Source organism: Podarcis pityusensis (assembly GCF_964106645.2).
Source record: "Podarcis pityusensis genome assembly, chromosome: 5".
Classification (NCBI taxonomy): domain Eukaryota; kingdom Metazoa; phylum Chordata; class Lepidosauria; order Squamata; family Lacertidae; genus Podarcis; species Podarcis pityusensis.
In genome coordinates this window covers 29,596,994-29,623,953 of record NC_138032.1, presented here as the reverse complement: position 1 = coordinate 29,623,953, position 26,960 = coordinate 29,596,994, and the positions used below count along the sequence as shown (strand labels likewise).

Here is a 26,960-nt window from a genome sequence, read left to right as displayed (position 1 = left end):
TAATATGCACTCAAAAAAGTAGTGGCAATATGTGGTTGTGTGTAGCCACAGAGCCACTATCCTGGCATTGGCATCAATGCTATTTACCTGGATAGGACTAAGGTGGGACAGCAGTGAATTCAGAGCTACCATACTACAGCCCTGTCAACGTAAGTAGTGGAGAGGCCAGCATTGGGAGAATGGCACTGTGGCTTTGTACCGCTACTGTACACAAAGCCACACCACCCAGCACCCTTTGAGAAATGAATGGGGTCACAGACTGCTTCCTTTCAGCAGTCTAAGTCAACCTACAATAGAAGCCAAGTCACAGGAAGGAGGAAGCAAATTCTACCCCCACCCAGCTGTTGCTTTGCTGGCTGATGCATGAGCTCAGCTTTGTCTCCCCTGGTGTTATTTTGCTGGTATGCAAAAGCACAAAAAAGCTTTGGGGGTGGGTAACTTATCAGTGGAAGGGAAAAGCCCAAAGAGCCCAGTGAAGACTGAGGATGCTTAGTGGTCACAGAGCACTAAGTGTCTGCTTTAGTGCAAGAAATGGCAAACCAGAGGGATATTTTGGAAAAGTGCATGGTTGACTGGAAACCTGAACAGGAGCACTTCACAGTGCAACATTTTGTTGCAAGTCACTCTTGCCTTTCAGTTAGACTGAAAGAAGGGTGTCACAGAAGCTGCGAGCAGATGATGCAACCACCTCCTCTGCACAATTGTTTTATATTGTTTTAATGCTGCTTTTATTGGAGCAATTGCTGATTTTCACAATGTGCTTAAACAGCCTCAGAAGGATGGTTTAAGTGGGACATACATTATGGAAACACGCACACATATTCCGGTACATTTGTACATAGCTTATATTTGAAAACCCAGCAAAATGGCTTACCTGCACAACCCCCGTACAGGAATCCAAAAAGATGCAGCCTTTGGGCTCCTTTGATATCTTTTCATCTTTGTAGAAGTTCATTATGTATGAGTTGTCTGACAACTGTGTCAGCTGGAAGTAGCGCTTTTTGAATGACTAGTTGAAAACAAACAAACCAAGATTGGACGTACTGCAAATTGTTTCTGAAAGGTGTTTTATTCAGGGAAAATTTTTTAAGTGTAACACTACTGATAAACATTTCAAGTATACGTTTTTGGTAGACAATGGCAACATCCACTTTGCTATCACTTATAGTGCAATTTATGAATTTCTACTCAGAAGTAAGCCGTGCTGAATTCAATGAGGGCTCACTCCAAGGTAATGTGAGAATAGCATTGCAGCCCAAATGCACTTTCATTGATTCTATTTTGAGACAAAGAACTAAATGAAAATGGAAAGCAGAAATGCAATGATCGTGGGAGACAGAGAAGGGAGAGGATGGATAGATAATAACCAAAACAATGAAGACGTAGTACTTTCCTTACCCGAACCATAATGCTGTTGTTTACTGTGCTGTTGAAATTCCCTTTATAAAGCCAGCCCGATTTGAAAACTCCTGTATTTCCTCCTCCTCCACCTCCTTTTGAAGATGAGTGGGATGTTGTATCCTGTGCAAAACACATGGTTAATATTCCTTTGACTTGTTGATTTCCCTTCCCTCCCCCCTTATTTTTTTGCAAGTTGAAAACATCAAGCCATACTATGTGATTGAATACTTTCTTTCTATTAAACAAAACAATTACCACTTCCTTTTTAAGTATATATTTTTCTTTTTTGAGCAAGCAATGACCAACGAAGTTTGTTTCTATTAAGTTTCCATGAAAATAAGGAAAACGCCAAGATACTCAGCACTGAGGAGGAAAATGCTGGTGGGGGCGGATGTGCTTACTTCGTCCTTGTCAACATCTTCATGATCAATTTCAAAGGAATGTGAAGGGAGTTTATCTGGTCTGCATTCATGCCTAAGGAAAAGCAAATGGATTAATTTTCATCTTCATGAAATATTATGGAGTATTCCCTTTAAAAGAGGGGGGGCTGCTAATGCAGTTAGTCAGACCTCTTATTTCACCATCGATTAAAAATATAGTGGTAAGAAGTGGATGGGTAAGGCATTGAGGAGCTTGGGAGCATTGGGTTGGCTCTGCCATTGCTCCTACATGCAGCGGCAGAGCAAGCCAAAGACCTAATTTCTCTATCACATTGAATGAACCTCTTGATGAGTTTATATCTATCAGCAGCTTTCTCCTGCAGAACACACCAATCAGCTGGGTAAATAACAGGTGACACAATATTTTAGATAACTCAGTCCCAAGTTGCATAGGGCTTTGTATTCCTGTACCAACAACTTAGCTAACTAGCAGCCTGCATATATGGGCTATATCAAAGAATAGTGTATATTTTCTTAGCACTTTCACTTTGCAGAGTGAAAAGTTTTGCTTTTCAACAACAGCCTACATCAGTGGTGTCCAAACTTTTTTCAAAGAGGGCCAGATTTGATGAAGTGGAGGGCTGTGAGGGCTGACCAAAGGACCAACCAAAGTTGCTGACCTTTTTTTAGGATTGAAGTTGCTGGGGATTTTTTAGAATTTTACCCCAGGGAATAAACTGCCACAGGGGCCAGATTAAACCAACTGGTGGGCCAGATTAGGCCCCCCGAAATGGACTTTGGACATGCCTGGCCTACATCTTCTTAAAGAAGAAGTCAGATGCTCATTAAAAATCTATACTAACTGCTACACAGGATGAGGCATATTACACATTGTAAATGCTTCCCTGTCATCTTACTTCACAATTTAAGGACAAAAAGACTGTCCCAAAGTCAGCTTTTTTGTCTCCAGTTGATTATATGCCCACTAGGTGCAGATTTTTTTTTATCCCCCCCCCCAAATGTTCCCTCTATTGAAAAAAATTGCTTTTGAGTGCAGTTGACTTCTTCACCAATCTATGTGCTCTGTGAGTGTCCAAAACAGCCAGTTAATGCAACATGCCTTGAGGGAAGGAAACAACTGAATCTTCCCAGTGCAGCGCTTCAAGGTTTCAGTCATGCTGGCAGCGTAGTATCACTGCACGGTTCTAATTCATGTGGTTCTCAGTACAAAATCCAAAGGCAAGGTTCTGATTAGTACTGAAAAATAAAAGCTCTATGAGCTATTTTGGGTCTGGTGAAAAATAGCTTGCTGGGGGGAAGGCACTTTTAAAAAAGAAAGAAAGCTGATTTAAAACAAAAACGATCTCCTCACCAAACTTCTAAGTTTCTACAATATAATAGAAGTCAGGATGGGATGAGACACAAGGTGTCCAGTGAAAGGCCAACCCGTTTACTCCCAAGCTGTTATTAATATGAGTAGGACAGGAGAGATGTAGAAGGGCAGCTGAGAAAGAGATGCCTCAAAGTGCTGGGCCTTCTGAATCTGCCGTGCAACTCTATGGGCTGTCCTTGTCATCAGTGGACCAGATCAAATGGTGTCCCTGTCATACAGGGTTGACAAGTACAGGGAGCCATGAGTGAGTTCTTCACTTAGATCTACTCCCAGGGTGTTTTAAGAGGACAGGGAGAAGTGCCCGCTTCTAATAGTACACATTTCCTTCCCCCCTTTCAGCTAACTAGATTTTTGCATGCAAACATCCTTATGGGCTTAAGCTATCTTCCGGTTAATGTGGTCAGGAATGATTTGGGTTTTTTGTTTGTTTTTGGTAGGATCAGAGGGGAAAATCCAGTTGGTTACCCTCTGCTGTCCAAAGGCATCAATAAGCAGAATGGGGAGGAAGGCAATTTTCAGGGGTTCCTCCTCCTCCTTTCCAGCCTCCTAAATCTGCCCCAAAGAGGCCAAGACCCTTCATAGCTGATTTGTGGGGGCAGGGGCATGCAGAGATGGGGAGGAATGATTGAAAATTGTCTGAAATGTATGTCCTGTTTTAAATATTGTGTAATATTGCTTTTAATATTAATGTTGTGTTTTGATTGTTGTAATTCACCCTGGGACCTTAGGGTTATCATCATCAACAACAACAACAACAAGATATTAGTCCCTGAGTTTCATGTGTAATCTAGGGTGGAATTCAATGCGGTGTTGTGCTAAAATGAACATTCTATCAGTGCAAGCATTCCAGCTTGTCAGGCAAAACTATTCCCCTCCTCCCCACCATGCTGTTCTGTAGTTTCTGCTGATGTCCCCCTGCAAGCTTCTCAGGGTGGTGGAAATTTAAAAAGTGCCCTTCCTGCTGATCTTAACACCCAAGAGCGATTAGCTTAGATGTCCAAACAGCTCTTACAACTTGAAAGGGTTAAGAACCACATTAAGTTTCCAGATAAATATCAATAATATAAGAACGCATGGGAGTATGACTTGCCCAAAGACACCTGAGTTGAAGACACTTTAAGTCAAGGACACCCAGGCTCTATGCTTCAATTCTTACTCACAACAGCACACCGATTTTGAAATCCAGTTCAGAGTCCATCAAGCGCTGCTGTTGCCCAACATGCATTCCAGTGGAGATTAATTACGTGATATGAATTCATTATGACTGAACTGAATGGCAGCCATAGCAGGGAATGTTGTGTATACAGTGTCCTAGGATAACTTACCAGAAGCTAGGGGCAGTTTCATAGCATAAATCTAGACACCAACATATAATTATTAGAAATAACATTAAAGCACCAGGAAAAAAATAGAGAGAGTCTCTTACCTTGGTAATTGTCTAAAATCTCCTGAGTACTGCTCATATCTGTAGTTTACAATGTGCCATTGGGAACTGTAATATTTACAAGCCTAAAAAAAAAAAAAAATGAGAAAGGGACAGTTACATCAAGCAGAAAAAAATGCAGATTACCCTTGTGGATGCACTCCCACATGTGCAAAAAGTTATGCATGTCCAAGAAATATACCTAGTACATACACTGGTCCTGCATCCCAAATGTACCACCAAATGCCTTGTGCTATTATCACTGTTGCACCAATAAGCTGTTGGAGGGAGACCACTTCCAGGCACTCATATTTGCCATTCCTACACACTCCCAACAGCTGATTTATTCTCTTGGAGACAACAGCTGTAGGTAAGAAAACCCTTGTGCACAGGATCTCCAAGACCTGTGCCTTGGAGAAGAAACATTCAATCATTGTAATCCTCCATGATTAAGTCACACAATGAAATCAGCAGGGCTGAAGTGTGAGTAAATGGGTGAGGAGAAGCTTGTAGGAAAGTACGCAACAGGCCTTTTAGGGTCTTTCCCTCCTGAAAAGCAGCCCTTTCCTTCAATATTGTATGGAGAGTGCTGTTTATTTCCCCAAATGTAATTTCACTACCCTTGCAAGTTCACCAGTCCTAAGATTTTCCATTCTTCCTCCTCCCTGTTTTTTCCTAATATTCCTTATGGTGCATGCAATCCCTGTTCCAGTGGAATCTGTGGCAAGACTCCAATCAAGTTAATGATTGCACCCTCTGTGCAATTAATTATATCTCAACTGTCTTTTTTTATTCTTAAGCAGAACTACTTCTTTTTCCTCCACACAACTCATATTTTCCAAACCATGATTTGGCTTTGTTGCTCATCTTGGACTCACTCGTTAGCACAGTGAGGTATCTTTCAATATGTGTGTGATTCTCTCTCTGTGTGTACCCATAGTTCATCACATATCCCTCAAGGAGGATCCCTCACTGTCAAGAGGAATGGAACATTAAACGTGTAAACTGTGTTGACAGCAGCAGACAGTTTTGTCTTCACACTAAAAAAAAATCCCAGTTTATTCTATATTATTCTAATATTATGACAAATTTGCTAAGGAATAAAAACTTTACAGGAACTTCATCAAGAAGTAAACAACAAAGAGAATGGACTTGATTAAATCCTGTCTTGAGAATTAGGGTTAAAGCTTTGTGGCAGGATTTAATAATTGTACAGTGCCTTAAGAGCACTACAACATTGTCTAATCAAATTGCAAGTGTGCCTAGTAGCAAGTTGATTTATGCACTGCTGTGTCAGCTGAGCTGCCTTGGCTCTTTGTCCTGTGCTTGTGCCACAACATAGCTGTGGAAATAATTCTTAGATGAGAACTAGGAAATAAAAAATAAAAAGGACCACACATGCTGTTCTTCAAATCAAATCTGTGCTTTTACTCTGATTCAAGTGCCCAGGGCAGGAGTCCTAGAAATATTGAGTTTATTTGATTACATAAAAACATGGATTAAGCTTGGAAGACCTGCTTTCCAGTCCTACCACAGGTGTAGAATGACCTTGAGTTAGGTTGCAATCCAACACTTATCTTAATGGAGCAATGAGGCCATCTCTTCAACAGCAGCCCTGCTGTGCACACCAGTATTTTGCTAGGGCAATGTTGGAAGCAGTGGCGGAGCTTCATGCTCCAGCACCAGGGGCGGAGAGCAGGCGGGGGCCCAGCGAGGGAGGGGCAGACGCAATGGCACCCTGCCAGGAGCGTGCTGCAGGGGGCAGGGTGCTCCCCCCGTACACCTCTTCCTCTGCCAAGGGGTGGAAGGTGTGCAGACAAATTGCTGCACTAGCCTTCCCATTGGCTGCCAATGGTGGGAATCCTCCTATCCACATGTTTGGCAAGTGAAACAGGGAGCCCCAAACCAGCAGAGTGATGCTAGTGGAAGCCGGCAGGGCTGAAGGGAGGGACACCTCTGCCAAATCCACCCCATTGCCCCCAAAATGGCACAAAATGATTTCAGGGTCAGTCACTCTATCCCAGCTTTGACTGTCTGTTTGCAAAAGTCTAATAACAATAACCTCCAATGTACAATTGCTGCAAGGAGGAACAAAATAAAAGCTGTGAATAACAGTCTGTGTGCGATGAGGAGAACATTTATTTATTTTCTCCCAGTCATATCCTGCCTTTCTTCCATCATGGAATCCAAGGCAAATCCCATATTGTTCCCAAGAAGTCACCCATCCAGGTGCGGACCAGCTCAGACCTGCCTAGCTTTTGCAAGGTAGCAGTCCCATGTGCCTGCAGACATAAATTATTATATTGCTAACTAGCATAGATAGATGATAGATAGATAGATGATAGAGATAACCAACCCAGCATATCTTTCCCACAATATTAGAGGCAATGGGTTGTGTATCTGGAAAAAGTTAAACCTGATGTCACCAAAGACTTAAATTAAATCTCATTGTTTTAAATGGAAACAACATGCAACCAACTTGGTCTAGATTTGACCTAATGCGAGTTCTGCATGAAATGCTGGATTGGGATATAAGGGGATCAGTCCCTTGTGTGAAGATTAGCAGGTGGACAGGAACATTCCTAGCTCCCCCCCCCCCCCCGTGGTTTAGGTTTTTCTGAAAGAAAGCTGGTAAACATCTGGTCCATGATAAGTGTATATTTGATTAGCAGCAATGTGTACACACTACTATATGAGCCAATGAAAAAGCCCTTTCAGTGAGTTGGATAAGGATCAGAAAAGATCCCACACTTAATTCATTTTGTGGCTGGCACATGGACAAAAACTGCATTCTTAAAGAAAGGGCCAGTTTTCTTCTTTTCCACTGGCATTTCTCTTACTAGTCATTATAAGTGGGGGGAATGCAATAGTTATGCATGCATTGGAAGATCAACAGAGCATTAATTCTCAATAATATGCCATATTCACTCAAGCAATTGTAAGTAGATACAGAGTTGACACATACAACTAACCACAGTTCTTGGACCTACAGTTTAATACAAAAGGGTTGCTTTTCTTCATAGAGATCAATACATCTAATGTAAACAGAACAAAAAGCACATTCAAATAACTGTAAAAGACTAGTTAAAGCTGCAAAGCTAGTTATATGAAGAACTGTATCATTTTTGGACAGCAGTGCACCACAGATGAGCACATGCTAGACGGGGCCCCTGCAAAGTTTAGATGAGGTTCCAACAAGCTACTTCCTGCCAGACCACCCATCTATAAATTGGGCAGAGCCACATCTAAAAATGAGGAAAAAATTATATTCCTTAGTAGGATCATGCCAGACTTGGATGACAAGTCTTTAAAAATGTGCTGATGATATGATGTTTTCCCTTGATACCATTATGGCATGTGTCAGCCAGGAAGCTTAGACTGGGGTAAGAATGGGAATCTAGAAGATCCTACAAATGAAAGCTGGAAACATTTCTTGAATATACTCAGGTTAGACTCAGTTCCTCTTTCTTGACAACATGCGAGAGAAAGGGGATGTTACAGTGCCCTATTTGACCCCTGCAATAAGCATGGGAAAAAGACAAAAGAATAATTAATATAATTTAACCAAGATGGGTGTGGCATTTCATGAACTTCCTCTGCACTGCAGAGCAAAGTTTGTGAAAGTGAAAACAAATCAATTATTATTCTAGCCAAGGTCCATGGCAAACCTGCAGCAATTGTACCAATAAAACAAAACAGATCTATAATATGAGCCAACATCCTTGATGTAAGAGAGAGGTTACCAGAGACAAGCGGCCAGTTGATGCAAGTTATATCATATAGCATTCTAAATATTGTTCATAAATAGCATGCAAAATAAATATCCATAACATTGAATAGGCATAAATGTAAAACCAGTTATTATATACTATTTTGTATTTCCAGGATTTTTAAAAGTGAATGTATAGGAAAATGTGTCTTCACAGAACCTGAGGTTAAATTCCAGGAAGTCTGTCCTGTGGGTATCATCTGTAAGCAGGGCATACCACTTTGTGGCTCTGTTATATTTGGGGAAACAATGTTTTCAAGATCTTACTAATCATTCCATCAGGCACTTCAACTACATGGGCTGGAATAAAGGAATCACTACATCAGCCTCCCAGAGCCTTCTATAACCTCCCAGAGCCTTCTACTGTATATGTTGTTGGACTAAAACTCCCACCCCACGCCAGTCATTGGTCATGTTGTCTTAGGCTGATGAGAGTTTTGGTCCAAAGTATCTGAGATGCATCAGGTTGGGGAAGGCTGTCCTTCATTTCTGAGTGACCTTTATTACTGCTGATGGTAACAAAGAACATCCTTATTCTGAACCTTAGCAATACTTTCAGCCTCAGCAGAGGAAAGAAAAGCCTGGGTGCTACTAAATACTTTGTGCTGAGGTTTTCGTTTACTTGCTATATATAGACTTGGAAATGGAAAGTGGAACAGTTTAAAGCCCTTATCCTGAGACTGTTCCATTAACCAAATTCCCATTGAAATCATAATTCCATCTCCCTGCATTTGTCATTGTACCGCTGCTTTCACACTTCCTTTGGCTCCATGGAAGGCTTCAGCCTAAGTGACAACTTGCCAGTTCGCAATAATTTCCAGATAGAATATGTCATGTTCCGCTCTGAAAGTCATTGCTTTTCTTATAAAAGCAAGGAAGCCAGTGCTGGCTTTGCTACTGTGTTGAGTATCATGTTTCAACTCCCGCTTCACTTTTTCTGAAGATCACAACTGGAAACAGGATACTTTCCCAAATGAAATACTTGCTAAGTTAGGACAACAGCTACTCCACACTGTGTGGAGTAGTGATTCATGTGGAGGAGCTATAGCTCACTGGTAGAGCATCTGCTTTCCATTCAGAAGGTCTCAAGTTCAACCCCTGATATCTCCAGCTAGGGATGGGAATGTTCCCTGTCTGAAATCCTGGAGAGGCAGGTACAATACAGTGTAGACTGTATTGGGCTAAATCCCATCAAGATGCTATTGTTCATGCCTTCTTGAAAGGCCATAACATTGTTTAATCTTTAATTAAAATAAAATCCACAGCAACAAGGGTACCTATGTAAGGTCAAGGAGATAAAACAAATGTTAATTTACCTCTTTAACAAACAAATGCTCTGCTTTTTGCTCTGTATCTTCAGAAACTGATGAGTACAGTGTTCTTATTTCCCAGGGAACTGTGGCTATCTGCAATTAAACAAAAGAGATTCAAAATGTTTCAGCATTCTCAATTTAGTCTAATAGGGAAGTGGAACAGGGATCTGCTATATAGAGATGGATAACCTGGTTCTGAGACAAGTGATACAGCAATGGAGTCCTTTGCTTCCCCAACATCATAGCATTTGAGCTAGAGAATAAGACTTTCCAGTGGATAGCTCAGTCAGTAGAGCATGAGACTCTTAATCTCAGGGTTGTAGGTTTTAGCCCCACATTGGGGGAAAGATATCTGCATTGTAGAGGTTGGACTTAGATGACCCTCATGGTCCCTTCCAACTCTACAAGTCTATAAAACTGTTAACAGAACAATTTGCTTCATCAGCTCAACATGAATTGTATCGGAGGGATGTTGATATCTCTGAAAGCATTTGTTACTTTCTGCATCCTGCTGAAAATGAATTTTCAATGAAATTGCTAAATATATTCCTTCTCACATATATCTCAATATCTAATAATGTTCTTTCACACAGCGCTACCTGTTTATTGGCATAAACAGGGAACATTTTGTGAAACATCACAATTTCACAGCATGATTGTGGGGATTAAGGAGCGGAACTGGAAAGTATTTTGCAAGGTAATGTGTTCTATATAAATTATTAGTATTTATGCAGAACATGTCACCAGGCAAAATGCTTTGCAATCCCCATTAATCAAGTAATCCCCATAATCATGTTGTGAAATTGATTGTTATTATATTATTCAGCGTGATGGAGTACCTGTAGCGATCAGAGATGTGCTTTTGCATTTAACCCATTGGACTTGGAGATGAAAAATGCCATCTCTGATTAAAGGAAGCTGGAAGGAAAAGTGACAGCTCTACACAGCTTAGAGCAGGGATGGCCAATGTGTCATTCTCCAGATGTTGTTGGACTCCAGCTCCCATCATCCCTGGTTTATGAGCATGGCTCTATCCCTTTCCCTGAAGAAAGGGAAACTCAAACAACAGAAGGCTTAAACCAGAGTCACTCTCTTTGAAGACTGACTGTAGTCAGGAACCAACTGCAAAGATTCTTTGGGGCAAGTTTGGGCTTGCACATTGTGGGAGATGGGAAGAATCAGGGAGAAGTTGCCTTAAATCCCCAGTTCCTCTCTGAAATTCATTCTTGTATATTTCATGCCATGCGGATGTGGCATGAATGTGGATGGGAGGAGGAAGTAGTAACCACCAGAGAGACAAGGGGGCCAGGTGCCAAACATCTGGCAAGTTGGCCACATTGCTGTGAAAATTGTATAAACAAGTGTTGTGGCTCCATTTATCAGGTTGGAGACAGAAATTATTCAGCTGTTTTGCTCAAATAACCCACTAAAATTCATGTTTGAAATGTATGGGCAGTTTGTGGATTAAAAGCCATTGTTCTAATACGCACCACATTCTCCTAAATGAACAGATAATAACTTAAAAGGAATTCAAGACTCAAAATTTAGAAAGAACTGGGGTATGAAGAATCCTGTGCTCCTCTCAGTATTGTTTCAAGTTGCAATGAACTTCCCTTCTGAGAATTAGGCGTGCTCAGACCACTAGCTTCAAACTCTGCCACAAAAGTGCTTCCTGTTCAGTAGAGTAATTGTGTTCCTAAACTGCTGCAGTTTGTATTAGTCTGAAATGAGTTGATTTTAGCATCTGACAAGGGCAGCAAATGGTCTGGGGTTGTAACAGCTCACATTTTTAAATGGAAACATTCTCTCACCATAGGTTGTAAAGATGAAAACACAGCTCTAGAGAAAGAAACAGATCTGCACAGATCTTCATTTGGGGGAGCAGCCCAATACTCACAGCATGACCAGGGGATGTAACCCCCTGAAAGCAGTTGCTGAGCAACCTAGTCAATGCTCTCTGAGAAGCTCTTGCCAGGTCCCCTCTCCAATTAGCAACGGGATGCAATGATACTTTGCAGTCTTATAGCATGCCATCTCTATTTTTTGTGATTCAGAATTACTACCCTTGCTAAACATGGAGGATAAACAGAAATTCTCATGAGTTAGAGAAGTTTACTATGGCAAAGTAAGATTGCACCTCAACTGGAAACTGGCTGAGCCTCCCTAGAGAGATGTATCTCATGTTCAGATCTCTTGATCAAAAGATGAGGTGGCTGAAACTCATTGCCTGCTATTATTAAAATGCACCACTTTCAATGCCTTCTGGTACAGAAAGAAGCAAAAGCCTATACCATTCGTGATAACATTTCAGCACCCAAATCAAAATATTTAATGAACTAATTTGCAAAATGGCTTGAATGAAACGCATGGGATGGGATCTTGACCTTGAGTTGGATTGACCTACCACAGATGGAAATGCTCTTTACTTTCCCTCCACAGGCTTTTGATTACCTGGTTAGGTGGGGGAGGTGTGTGTGTGTGTGTGTGTGTGTGTGTGTGTGTGTGTGTGTATATCCCAAAATTTACTTGAGGGGAAATTGAAGCAAACCTGCCAGAGAGAGAGGATCCATCTCAAAAAGCTGACAGTTCATTCTAAGAGAAGTGTTGAGATTGTTGGACCCTGTACCCTTCTAGCAAGGCTTTGAGAAAAGAATCCCCTTCTTTCACATTTGATATCACAGTAGTGGGAAAGAACCCACAACTTTAACACCGGTGCTAAAGTTTTCTAACACTAATTTCTCAAGTGCAATACCATTCAGTAGGCAGTGAATGAGTGAGCTTATGAGATGTTTTATTTTCCTAGCGTAAGTACTGCGGGAACAAATAATCTTCTAGTTTGTCCTGAATTTAAATGCTTCCATTTCAAGATCTGTAAGTCATTATGCTACAAAAATGAAAACTAGTGAACCGAGCTGAAACTTTGGTTGTTCCTGGATGTGGTGGAGCAGAAGGAGAAGAATTATTTCTCATTAAGTACTATGGATTACTGGGCTATGGCAATAAGTACAGGCAAAATGTAATCTGGGTGGATAAACACCACACCATAGGAAGAGCGGTTATACCCAGTGCTCAACCACGCTTGCCACTGTGTGTGTGGCACTTTCCTCTTGTGACCATGACGAACTACTGGTCTTCCATCCAACTCTGAAGCTGTGGAGGTGGACAGAGATCATCCTGGCGAACGTGCCAAAGCTGGCTGGAAGGCTGAGGATTGTTTGACAGTGATGTGGGCCAAGGCTCCTGGAGGGTCTAACCAGCAGGGAAGTCTGGTGGGGGCAGTTCTACACCAGTGCTTAAAATTACTCTTCCAGAGGCGATCCCAATGAGCTACGCTCCTCAGTATCCCCTTCCCTTGGGGAAGCCCTGGGGGAGAGTCTTGGACATTGATGTGTGAAAGTGTTCAAGTGGCAACACCCAACTTACCAGGGAAGTTGCTGTGAGAGATGAAGGGTGCATTTGGTAACTGCATTTGGCTTTAAAGCTAAAGAACAGGTTTTTGCTAGGAAAGGAGCTGGACAAGGGGAAAACTGCTTGGACCCATGCCTAGAAATCACAAGTCAAGTGGAAAAATACTCAACCCTATGCTTTCTAGAAACAGGACAAGCAGAACCATGGACCTGCCCTAATATCCATGTATATATCTCATTGGGTTTAAAGTTTTCTGATGTAGAGCTACATTGCTCTCTTCTGCAATAAGAACTGGTCCAGCTTAACCAGGAGCTCTAGAGGGGAAATGGCGTTGGGTGACCTCTGGCTTCATTTGTCGCTTACCGAAAAATCATCATCTGGGAACAAGATGAGTTCTTTGAGACCGTCGTTTTCAACAGTCTTCTCAATCTCCCCAATGACAGTTTCATAATCCAAAGGTTCTAGAAGTTTGGGTTTCTCCTGCTGATGAAACAGAAACAAGACGCAAGAACAACATTAAGCTGAGCTGACATAGAATCATAGAGTTGGAAGAGACCACAAGGGGCATCAAGTCCAACTCCCTGCCAAGCAGGAAACACCATCAGAGCACTCCTGACATCTTCTCCGGAGCCTCAATATATAAACAATATATGCACAATATGAGATCTGCTGCTTTCATGCACAGCAAGATGTGCTGAGAAAAAGCACACACCGAGACAAAAGCATCATCGGCTGGTCAAAATGTTCATTATTAGCCTGATTAATCCCTGATAGTTAGCTTGCTCAAGGAGGGGTGGTGGATAATTATAGCATGTGGAAATAATATCAAATCAACCTACACATCCTGCACACATCATCAACACATTTAGCTCAGGAACTTGTCCTTTAAAATAAAAATATACATAAGTAATGCCTTATCACAGCTCATGGGGCAATATTCTCAGTAAATTTGCTGCAGAACAGCCTGTTGTAATTTCAAATGTTTCCCTGAGCTGCACACTTACTCCCCCCCCCCCCGCCACATTACTCTTTTATGCTTGGACACATTTTAAATTCATGTGGCTTACTAGAAATAGAAATAAAAAGTACTATTGCTCTATTTAACTTGGCATTTATCCTGATCTCTGTCAGGCTAAAGTATTTTTCAGTCAGCCCCATTCCATTGCCAGTCAGAAGCTGGACTATATCTTCATAAGCCATCGTGAAAGCATTGTTATTGCCGAAGTGCAATATTAGCCTTTAAAAAAAAAGTGCTCAGGAGAAGTAGTCAAATAAAAGGTAAATCTTCATGTAATAATAAAATGTGTGTAGGGGAGGGGTTATTCTTGTTTTTATTATGTATTTTGTCTTTTATATCTTGTATTTTTATGCTGTGAACTGCTCTGAGATCTACCGATAAAGGGCAGTATACAAAGTAATAAATAATAATAATAATAATAATAATAATAATAATAATTCATGTGCCACACACCCACGCCCACACCAGCTGGAGAGCCCACTGAGTGGGCAAATGAGTTTGAAATGTAAGATTATGGCTACAATCCTAACTCTCTTTCACCTGGAAGGAAAACCCGTTGAATTCGGCAGAGTTTACTTTTGAGTATACATAGCTAGGATTTTGCTGTCCATGTCAGCTGAGTGATGGTGATCATGCCCATTGCTATGTTGCATTAGGGATGGCTGGGCACATGAATGCAGAAGATCCCCACACCCTCTCCATCTTGGGCTTGACTGTTTGGTGGCAAACCTTTGGATTTGAAAAGGAGAACAAGGGATTGTTATGACCTGTTGGAGGGGCACACAAATAGGTCAGCAACTAAGGCCTTGGTTCTGAACACAGTTGGACTGAAGGAAAGGCATAGGGGCCTGGTAACCATACAGCTTGGTTTAGCTACCTAGGCCAGCCAAAATGTGTGGTCCTCTAGGTGATGAGTCAATGTGGAACCACAGTTGGGGAAAATATTTGACAAACCATAATATATGCAGATCCACCACACAGAAATCAAAGGGTGAAGTATTTATCTCATCTAAAAAAACAATTGCGTGGTAAGGCCCCCAAACCAGCCCCTCGTTAGAATAAAATTCACACCTACACAGAATTTTGGTTTAAGGATATTGGGTAAAATTTTAGGCCACAACTTTATTGATTACAGAAATGTGAGCGGTATTGGCTTAGGCATTGGCAAAGGACTATATTGGACTCCTGCCCCCTTTGCAGGAAGTCAGTAAGGGTAAACCACCCAAAGAGGAAGATACATTGGGGGAACCCACTTGTAGCTCTCCTCCGTGTCCCCAGAGGCCTGGCATGGCCCTAGCCCCTCAAGCGGACTTCGGACAGGATCCAGGCCCTGGATTCCTTTAATTGAATACCCTTGGCTGACCTCTCCTCCTCCACAAATCAATGAGCCAATGCCTAACCTCCAAACCATACAAAGTTGTGACGATTGCTAAGAGGTAGGTGAAAAACAAGTGGCCAGTGCCAATCTGCCAAATGGAAAAATTCCTACCTGGCACCCGTCCCAAGACAGATGACCAACCAAAATCCAAAGCAAGGCCAGAGGACATCTAAAATAAAGGGTGGGTGGGTGTTCGGCAGTGCAAAGCAGGTGCTTGACACGCATCATGCTGCCATTTTATATCCCCCCCACGATCACCCCACACAAAAGTGATTGGCCAAGAAGCCAGGGTGATCGTGGTGCCATCCTGGCATGACGGCATTACTCCGCCCATGCCGGGGGGGGGGGGGATGAACCGGCTTGGGGGCCTGCTTGCATCCAGGACCATCCTTAAAGATGATCCCACTTGCATGCAACTGAAACTGCATTAACAGAGCTTCCCCATCCTCTCTTCCACCCCAACCCCTGGAGCAGATTTGGGGGGTGCATGGGGGTGGGGGCTGCAGCAGGAGGGGGAAGTTTCATTGTACAAACAGAAGTCTATCGAGCAAGCAAAACATCCACTCTACAGTTTGTTTTTATAGGACTGAACACAATGATATTCAGGTACCTAAATTCTTTGAACAACAAAAAACACAGAGAGAAGGCTTTTGAGGCTCTTCAAATATTTATCTGAAGTTTACAGAGGTAATGTGAGGTGAGTATGCAAGCCTTATTCCAAATACAGTATTCAAATAAGATATCTGATAAAGGAGATAGTGAAATCCTACCAATTCAGTTACACTAGAATGGTCCCTAGCGTTTTAGCTGACTTCTAAGAACTTCTAAGATCAAGGTTACTGCGGGTGTTCTGAGCGTGATGTTGCTGTCTCAAAGAGCATTAGTAAAGAAAAGTTGCCAGTATTATATTACAAACTTGAAAGCAACGGGATAGAAAGCCAAGCAGGGAAAGTGCAAACTGTACAGAAATCTTGATTTTGGATGGTCATTGTATTAGCTTATGCAGCAAAGAGAAACTGGTTTTACTGAAGTTACTCCATGTTTATGAGGTTCACATTTCTTACTACTACAGCACATTTTGTCTGAATCTTGTCTATGTTTTCCATTTTTTTCCCTTAACCTTGAGTTCTGTGTCCCTACTGCCAGTGCAAAAACATTCTACCCCCCTGGTATTACACTGGTGCCACCACCATCACAACTTGTGAAATGAGGCAATTGTTAGACTTCCCATGTGTTGGTTCAGCTATGCTTCCCCAAAACCCCAGAGTCATGTACTGGACAGTTCCAAACTGGAACTTGTAGAGCCATTCCAATGCTGCATAGTATATTACTTCCTTTAGATAAGTATATTGTTACGAAGCATTATTTTACCAGAACTGTAGTAATGGACAGTTAAGGAAAATAGATTCATTCATTTTAAACCAATGTGATTTTTAGTATTAAGTGATCCAAACCAATCCAAGAATATTTCATACTTTTATATGAACCACTTAGATTTTTTTTTTTTTTGGAGGTAGGGGATTAAGCGGCATATAAATCTTTCCAAGTAAATAAAATATCCTATATGCTCTATATGCTTTGGCAGAAGCTTGGCAAAAATGGCACTATAACACAAGGCAAGTGGAGAATAGCTTTGCACACTTAGTCCAACTAACTTTAAAGGGCAATTTGATAGCGCAAAGCTCACAAATAGTTTCAAGATGGCTGCTGTGTGATGTGGTGCTTGTTCATGTACTTCAGAGAAAGAGGGGGCTGAATTCATGATGTTGATGACCAATTGCATGGAAGCCCTACATAATGCAATTTCTCTTTCTCAACATATGGATGGGGGGGGGAGAGAACGGGGCTAGTGATTCCCAGACTTGCCCCCACCCACTTCATGGACCACTTGAAAATTGCTGCAGGTCTTGGTGGGCTCACTTAATGATTTTTCTGCCTATTGTAGGAATTGTGATTCCACAGAGTTCAAACTATAGTACAATAAAATACAACATAAGAAATAAAAGAAGCAATTAAAAATGCAATTAAAATCAACATGATGGGCTGTCTCTCATCTACAACCACAAATCCACAGACACCACAGACAACCAGACACCACAGACCACCAGAATGAAACTTACAGGCCACCGTTTGGGAACCCCTGAATTTTGTTTCAGAAATGAAGTGGGGGATCGATATCTGAACTCCTCCCTATGCTCCCAGTTGCAGGACCCTAAATAATCCAGAGTTCTAAAGTTCAGGATATGCAGTCTGAGTAGTGCTGATTTCATTCTTTGCAGAGAAAATTGGTTGTGATTTGGCAAACAAAGCTCTGCAATTCACTTCCCTTCTCCTTGCATTTTGAGAGGTTTTCTCTGCGTTTGAGATGGAAAATCCTGATAATTTTTGCTACCATTTTATCTCCGCAGCAAGATCCTTGGGATAAAAAGCAGTCAGGAAAGTCTTACAGCGTTTGAATTAGTGCATTTCTTTCTAGCAATGTATGCTGGGAGATTTGTAATGGAGCTTATTCTAATTTAAAGCTCCAACAGTCTCAGGATTGTCTCGCCTGAATTTAACTTGTCTGGCTCTCCTGGAAATGAACCAATTAGGCAATCTCTGTGCCAAGGCTGAATGATGCAGGATTGGATTTTGATAATGCTGTTTTGATATTTGCTAGCTTAAATGAGTAATGAATTACGTTAGCGAGATGCAGATGATGTGACTATAAAAAGAGGCACTCACCAGCAAGCTCCTACTATTACACCCAATTTCTACAGACTATTTATTCACTAGGCTGCAAAATGGAGCCTTCCATATTCATTCTCAATAGACAAGCTATCGTTAACACGCACCTGGGTCTGAGCTAGTGCCAGAACCAAAGAGAATTCCCCCTACAATTCACAGCTGTTATATATGCACTGGCTTCAATGTTATGTAGCTTGTTAATGATTAAATCAAGTCCCACCTACAACTTCTCATTGTATGTTTCAGTCACAGCTCTGTGGCTCTTCCAGCAATGATGACTAAAAATATCCTCATAATTGATTTCATAGAAGCAGACACAGTGCATCCATAGCTTGCCTGAGGTCCCAAAATTTGACCAGACTCAGAGAGCTCTTCTTTGGAGCAATGGGGCAAAACAGCACATTCAGATGCAATGCAAGTTAAATCGCACCTTCAGATGCAATGCAAGTTGACTATAACCTTTGGGGGCACATTTTGCATGATGAGTGCACACTAGAGCTTTTTCTATCACATTACTATCCTACAGGTTTTGTGCAGAACCTCTGAACTGCTTTTTAACACCTAAATTAAAAGCCTGTCTTGAAAGCCCACAACTGCTGAATAGGAATCAAACAGGAAAGCACCAGTGAGCACAATCTGTCATTTGAGTGCATGTTAAACCTCATGCTGCATTGTAACTATTATGTTCTATTCCCTGTGTGGTAGCCATAGAAGGGCAAATTGCCTTGTTGGCCACAGTCCTCAAAGCTTCCTACATGGGACTGCTGGGGAGTAGGATAGTGAGAGGTGGCAGGAGACTGGTTGATCCAGAAGCCATCTTAAAGTTGACATTTTCATCGGGTGATAAACAAGGGAAAGGAACGGGAGGAAATCACAGTTATAAATGGAGTTTTTTGAAACAGGTCATAGGTCAGGTCAGGGACCCACCTTTAATCCCTAACTTGCAACTTAGGACCCATTTTCAAAGTTCAAGGCTTCAGCATTCTCTTTATTGTCTTTGTTCAACTCATCCAACACTTTCCTCCCCTCCCTCCAGCTGTCTGTAACTCCTTTAGTTACTATCCATTGTCTTTGCCTCACTTGCCTTCATTTTCCTCTCACCTTTCATTTCCTGTGTTCTGTCTCTTACCCTTTCTTTTCATCAACTCCTCTAGCTGCCTGCCACTTTCCCCCCTCTGCCGCCTTCACCTGCCTTCTCTGAATATTTGAACTCAATGAAGACACAGATCTAAGCATGCAAACAATCAGGAGCCATGGTCAATGGGGTCAAACAGCCCCCCCCCTTAATTTGAAAGCCAGCTATTATTCCTTTGTGTTTATTTGGAACATTTATTGACTGCTAAAGATTAAAAACATCATAGGGGATGCACAGCATTAAAATACAATAAAACAGTGTTCTAAAAGGGAGACAGAAGCTTTGCATGCAGAAGGTCCCAGGTTAAATCTTTGGCATCTCCAGGTAGCTATGGGAGAGATTCTTGCCTGAAACCATGGACAACTGCTGTCATTCAGTGTAGACAAAACTGGCCCAGATGGCCCAACAGTCTGACTCAATATAAGGTATCTTCCTACGTTCCTAAATCTGATATTGACCGCAAGTCAACTCATCCTATTGGGAAGGCCTGAACAAACAGAAGGTTCTTTTTAGCATCTCCCAAAATGCGTATAATTTCAGAGCTTGTCTAGCTTCAATGGGCAATGTGTTCCATAAGGAGAGAGCAGAGCCACAATGTAATATATTAACACATATTAAAATGCGTGTCAGCTTTACAAATTTGGGTAGGCTTGCCCAAATAAAAATATTTTTAGCAGACATCAAAAACAGTGCAGCAAAGGCACCTGCCTAATGTCAATGGGCAGGGAGTTGCAGAGTGTAGCTGCTGCCACACAGAAAGCGCAACTCCTTACAAATTCAGAATGGACGTTGTGTGGTAGAAGTCTGCTGACCAACATTCCTGTCCATGCAAAATGTAGGAAAAAGGAGAGCAGCTGGTTGGAGGGAGGCAGCTGGAGGCTATCTGTTGTGACTACTTATGTGATGAAAAGCCATGATGGAATTTGTTGCCACATCATGTGATGATGGCCACTAGCTTAGGTGGCTTTAAAAGAGATTAGACAAATTCACGGATAGTGGGTCTTTCAAGGGCTACTACTGCTGTATTGTATAATGATCCATAATCCTCATACCAGTTGTAGGGGAGCAACAGCTAGGTAGGGTTATTGTCTTTATGCACTGGTTCTGGGATTCCCAGAAAAATAGGGTTGGACAGTGTGGGAAGCAGGAAACTGGACTAGATGGACCTTTCCTCTGACACAGCCAAGCTTTTCTCATATTCTGGCGCCCTTGTATTTAGAGAGAGCATAGGTTTTTTATAGCATGACTCAGAAATAAGTCTCACATGTGAAGTTAACTGGGCGCAGGATGGAAGAACACAGTCAATCTGACACACTATGACCCTGCAGGGAACACTCATGCTTCAGTCTGCCCATGCGCCCAATGAAAAAGAAGAGACCGAGAGAAAGTAAAACAGAAACAAGGTGTATTTTACTACACAGAGCCCGATTTCATAAGAAACTTCTAGCAAAATCATGATGAGATAGCTGGAAGACAAATCACTTAAAGCCCCACCCATAAATGCAATAAACTTGATCTACTCAGCATTTTCAAGATCAGCCAAACAGCCAGCTGTACAATACAAAACAAACCCTCCATAAATGGCCCGTTCAAGAGGAAAAAGCCTGCTGCTTAGTTAAGCGTGGCTTCCTATGGAGACATTTAACCACTCAGTTTGCTTTTTCCAGTACTGTATCCAGGCTAGTCTGTTGCAGCAAAAGCAACAAAAGCGTACTTTAATGACCAACACACTTTATTGCAGCATAAATGTTTGTGGGCTAAAATCCACTTCAACAGGCACCTTCTGGTGTTCTGATGAATATCTAACGAAGTGGACTCTAGACCACAAAAGCTTGTGCCAATGAACATGGTTAGTCTCTATGACCTTTGGTTGTTTCAGTTTGCTTCTCTGTGGTGTGTACATTTAGGCTATGGTTGGGTGGGGGTGGAGAACAGGACCTTTGAGCAGTAGCATGGGCCCACTTGCTGGACCTTTAAAGGAGGCCCTTTAAAACAGGAGCACAGCTGAATATATTTTCATTTCCGTTCTAGGCCCTTTGTGGTTGTGTAGACTGCGGCTAGATCACATCCTTAAAATTTAGCTTGTCACCAAGAAGTGAAAATATGGCAGTTCTAACACAGAGGTAACCTAACATGGAGGCACAGAGTGGAGAAAGCGCCTTCTTTTCACCCTACTGTGTTTTATGGGCCAAATACCACAAGGATTTGGCAGGCTTTGAACCATAATGCTGGAACATTGAGAAAATATTGAAGTATAGTTAAAATCCTGCCAGAGTATTCAAGGGTGTGATATAAAGACAGACTGTTGTAAGGATTCATAGAATCATAGAATTGTGGCTGCCTATTATAATCCTGTGTCCTGGCACAGTGAATATTCTGTAAGAGCACCCGGATAAGATTGCCCTAAAACTGCCTGGTGAATTTTGAGATCATATGAATGCTTCCTGAAACTTAGAATTATTTCTGACAACCTGAATTTGATAGAAGACTGTAGGGAAACTGCAGGGATGGTAGAGCTAAACTGAATATGCAATTGTCACATCACATGAGAATAAGTGGAAGTGATAGGAACATTTCACAGCAAAAGTTTTTAAAAAGGGGGGAGGGAGTTCCAAGTGCAAATAGATTTAAATGCATACTACAATAAAGAAAAATAGTTGTAGTTGCAAGTTGCAACCAGTTCATAATTTAATGCCATCATCACTAACATCTGCTTAAAGTAGTGATGGCCAAACTTGGCCCTCCAGTTGTATTAGGACTACAGTTCCCATCATCCCTGACCACTGGTCCTGCTAGCTAGGGATGATGGGAGTTGTAGTCCCAAAACAGATGGAGGGCCACGTTTGGTAATCACTAGCTTACAGTGAACCCGCCCCCGTAAACATTAGATGCTAGGATACTCATCCTGCAATCTATTCTGAACACAGGAGAGGTGCAAAGAGCTTCTCTCTATAAGCAAACATGGCAGTAGCCAATTTGAGTGCCTTTCCCCCATTGATGGGTGGGGGCTAGTGGGTTGATGGGGCAGCATGCCTGGACCATTCTGTGATTCTGTCTCTTTTTATGCACTTCCAGTTGTGGCAGTAATTTGGGTTATTCCACACCTGGCCCACCACAGCAGCCACTGGCGCCCATGCCATCTTCTTAGCCTGAAAAGATTGGTGACCCTTGCCTCAAATCAACAGTTTTCATTACTGTTAATGAAAGAAGAACCCAGTAACAGTTCACCACAAAGTGGCAGAAATGAATGAGGGATGATTTATTAGACGTTATGACACAGTAATATTATAAAACTGATTTCAACAAAACTAGGGAACGATTCTGAATTATGTATGCATTGTATGGTAAAAGTCATAGTCACCTTCACTGTGGCTGGTCAGTGCATCCTGGCCTTACAGAATACAATGAGGAAAACTGCAGCTGTTCTGGGGAGGGTGGAAGACTCACTGTATACTGACAGCAGAAATGCCTTTGGGACAAGTATTTAGTGTGCTCCAGTTGTGAAATATTGGGTGGGAAGGCATAGGTTATGAACTGCAGAAGTGAAGTCAAGGGAATTCATGTTTCAAGCACTTTTCTGAAGGCAAAAGAAACCACTGAGAAATGCCTGAACAGGACAGCAGGCCACAGTGACTGCAACTTACTTTAATCCAAACTCAAAGATGCAGGGAGTAGTGCCTTCCTGTTTTAAGCAGCCACAGTTTACAACAGCTCAGCTCATGTTGCATATGAAATCAGAACCAAAAATGTTATTAAAAGCAACAATTTTATTTTAATGCTCCAATATTTTGTTTTTAAATCAGGATGTGGCTTTCACACACACACACACACACATACCACACATACAAAATATTATTCTTGGTGCAGTCCTACCCCTGTGTAACCCAGTGTTCACTCACTGAGAGGTGATCCAGTCATACTGATGTATTAATCTGATCTTCTGATTTGTGTATTTTTAACTTGTTTTGTGAATATATTTATATTGTTGATTTCATGCTGTCGACTGCCATGTTATCCACACACCCCCTTAAGTTTGGCAGTATATGCATTTTTGGCAAATAAATGAATCCTGTATATGTACTTTCAAACTAGCAGCTCTGGAAGGAAACACACATTCTGAATTAAGGTATCCACCCAGCCAATTCAGTGGGGATTGATAAGTATTCTGATGCAAACAAGGCTGCACACCTGCATGTTTTAGTCATCTTCCACACAGAGACCTTCCCTGCTAGATCAGGGTGCCCTGTTTCTTCCAAAAACTCTCCAAAAACCACTATTTGCAACATTAAACTAGAAGCTACAAATGAGTTCCATTTTGCTGCATTAAATTAGATTGATCCAGAATGCTAGTTAATTGGCAGTGAGATATTTCCACAATAAGAATGAGGCAGATGAGATGTCCCAAATCGTACACTGACCTGATAAGATTGACAAAACAAGACTGATCAAATAAGGTCGACCAAAACATACACCACTATTTATTTTTCAAATCTTCCGGATGAAAATGAAGAGACATTTCGAAGCAGGGCAGTAGGTCATCAGCTCCAAAAAAAACATCTTAATATTCTGTCTAGAAACCCAAGTCCTGAACCAAGGCTCACCATATTCTGAGACCAGAATACAATATGTATCTTGTCAAAGATTCAAAATTCTATTCAGAATAAGCAAATAGAATAGTAATCACGGGAGAGAGGAAATGATCTGTTGAGGGCCACAAAGTCTCAATTCCTGGCCACAATTGTACAGACCTCTAACTATGCCCCCAACAATCCTTGCATATCTGAAAGGTCAAAGGAGATGTAGCATAGGGACAGAGGAAACTGCCATACCAGATCTGCTTATGATGCCCATCTACCTTACAATTATCTACTCTGAGTGACAGTGGTTCTCAAGAATCTCTGGCAGATATTTTCTCCATCATCTTTCACCCAGTCTCTTTGATGGAACAAGCCAAAGATTTAACATGGGATTCCTGGGACTGGACATGAGAAAAAAACATGTATTCTTCAAGTGAACATACTGTCTCTTTAATTTCTGACACTATCTTGTTCAACCCTCCTGAACCTGCCACAGCACTTTAGGAGAGGGTTTAATGCCACCACCACCCCGTCATTGCCTCAGCATTTATCTCCTTTCCCATTAGGGGAAACTATGCTTCCCTAATGGTAGAAAGAGCAACTGGGGGGAGATTTGCATCAGGAAAATTGCATGGAGAAAGGGTTAACTATTGCCAGTGTCATCATGCCAACCAAACTGGGGAGGAGCTGTCTCTGTGGCTGCTTTTTTTAAACAAAAATGACAAAGAGGGGAGATCTAATCCCCAGTCCTCAAAATCTTTTCTGGTTTGACCTAGAGACTATTACCAAATGCCTGCGCTTTCTGGAGCTTCTCTTGACAGGCTTAAGTAATTGGATCTTCCTTTTGCAAAGAAACCGTGAAAGCAGAAACACTTTAAAGATGCAAAATTCTGTGCCAGGTCTTGAATTAAAAACAAGCATGATGAACGCACACAACAGGGGATAAAGGAGCAGCACTTTCCAAAGGCCTCAGTTTTCAAAGGATGTATATTAGGAAGGAATGGTGTTTTAAATCTATTGTGTATCCAGGTGGAAGATGTAACATTGTGAAAATCAGTCTGCTTGGCCAATTGCCTGGCTAATAACCAAGATTAAAATTGTACTCTTGTAATGCAACATTTACCTCCTTTGACAGATTAGCATTTCCATGTCATAAACACAAGCAAGGCAACAGTCTGAATTAATAATACTACTAATTTCCCCCCATATTGTCTAAAGCCAGACCAATCTAGATTATTAGTTCCCTCTTTCTTTTTCCTTGAAGGAACAGGAAAATGAGTAATTTTAAGCCCAAGATGATATTAAAAACTAGATTCAAACTAATTTTGTTCCATAACATTCAGACAGGGTTAGAATCATGATATGCTGTTTGACTAGAAATGCAACCTCCAACTTTATCAATTGGCTTTGTACACAGATATTAACTAGCTCAAATTCTGCTCTCTTCCCTATCCGTAGAATGGGGAACTTGCATGAGAAAAGAACTAGACAAAAGAAGAGGAAAGATATATATATATATAATACATACGCAGCTCAACCTGTGGATTTCTGCTTGATTTACTCGCCTAATCGTCCTTTTTCTCCTCCAGAGTTCACTGGCCTCCCTTTTAAATGCTTTCCCTCTAAAACTCATGGTGTCAGTAGGAGTCCTGGCAGCATATTCCTTTAACCTTTTGGCTACACCAGCTTCAGAGAAGAGAAGAAACTTAGCTGTACTGCCTGAAGGGGAAGTATAGTATGAGCATTTACTGCATTCACAGAAGCTGCATTTTAAAAAAAGCCCCAGCACCCTCAGTTATAACTCATTACTTCCTGTGAGCTATAAAAAAGATGGTGCTTCAGTGAACCGCAAATAAAATCTTAGTGGGGATGACGCCTTAGGCACAATATTTCCCTTTGCAGACCCACTCATAAGAAAATCCTGTTTCAGTTAAGAAATTCTGATTAGAAGAAACCTGGTTACCCCAAACTCACACAATTGCTCCACCCAATTAGCAATTTCAACTTCAGTAAGGGGCAAGCAAGCAAGGCTTCCCTAGGAAGATGGAGACATTTTCTAGAAGAAGCTCAAATCTTCCATGACTAGGAGGTGGAAACTGCATGGAGGGTGTCAACGAGGGTTTGGGAAGAAAATCAGATGGCATTTGAAGGTGAATGGACTTAACTCACACTTTCCAAAACCATGTGTGAACTGAATCGCAAGCATCCTTTGAATTTCACACATTTCTGAATTTTGCAATGCAGCTCTCCAACCAAGCAGTGGTGTTGCATCCTTTGTTGGTGCCCAGGACCCCTGTGTCCGTGTTCTCACCAGGTGGGACCAGGGACTGGGCATGGGGGGTGAACAAAACCCGCTGCACAGGCACAGGGCATGGAGTATGGCGGTCACATACCAACGTTGGCTGGGCAGCCATTCAGAGAGGGGGCTGGGGACACAGCGGCAAGGCCAGGCTAGGCTCTGTGTCCCAGAGATCCCAGGTGGCAGGCAGGACAGAAATCCCTGCATGGGGGCACATAGTTCACACTCCCTCAATATCATGCATCTGGGGCTACTGCCCCCCCCGGCCCTCTACACACTACACCCCTGCAGCCAAGTAATTTGCAGTATCTCCTTCCCTTCCCAATTCCAATTCAACTGACTTACTAGGGGCCTGTTTCTATCAATTTTCTTTTCCTGTTTCCAAACTCTAGTTAATAAGAGCTGCCTTCCTTTATTTCTGATGCTTACAATCACCCTTGAAAGCAACTACACAATCTAGCACAAATGAGTTTTAAATGGCGATAGAACCATTCATTGCTCCTTTGTTTAATTCATATATATATATATACACACACACACAGACACACACATACATACATACATACATACATACATACACACTCTCTTCCTAAACAGCTGAAATAGGTTAGATAGGGATTACAGGGAGGGAGGGATAGGAGAGGTGGTAAGCAAGCTTTTTACTTTAGCTAAAGCTAGACTTAACTCAAGACCTAGATCCCAATAGCCACTCACACAAGCCAAGAAGAGCATTGGACTT

The 26,960-nt window shown here is 41.8% G+C and overlaps 1 protein-coding gene across 13 annotated transcripts in view; it reads right to left on the bottom strand.

Annotated features, from left to right (window-relative positions):
- The window catches only part of DOCK10 (dedicator of cytokinesis 10), a 189,021-nt gene that overhangs the window by 81,107 nt on the left and 80,954 nt on the right, over positions 1–26,960 (bottom strand). For 6 of the 13 annotated variants that reach the window (XM_081006840.1, XM_081006844.1, XM_081006832.1 and 3 more), the window contains exons 2-7: positions 13,451–13,570; positions 9,683–9,772; positions 4,601–4,683; positions 1,803–1,875; positions 1,399–1,521; positions 875–1,009 (exon numbers count right to left, since the gene is read on the bottom strand). In XM_081006840.1, the coding sequence (XP_080862966.1) occupies positions 875–1,009; positions 1,399–1,521; positions 1,803–1,875; positions 4,601–4,683; positions 9,683–9,772; positions 13,451–13,570 (624 nt within the window). Of the gene's footprint in view, positions 1–874; positions 1,010–1,398; positions 1,522–1,802; positions 1,876–4,600; positions 4,684–9,682; positions 9,773–13,450; positions 13,571–25,450; positions 25,635–26,960 lie in introns of those variants that run through there. The other 7 variants (XM_081006834.1, XM_081006841.1, XM_081006833.1 and 4 more) reach the window with 4 other exon arrangements.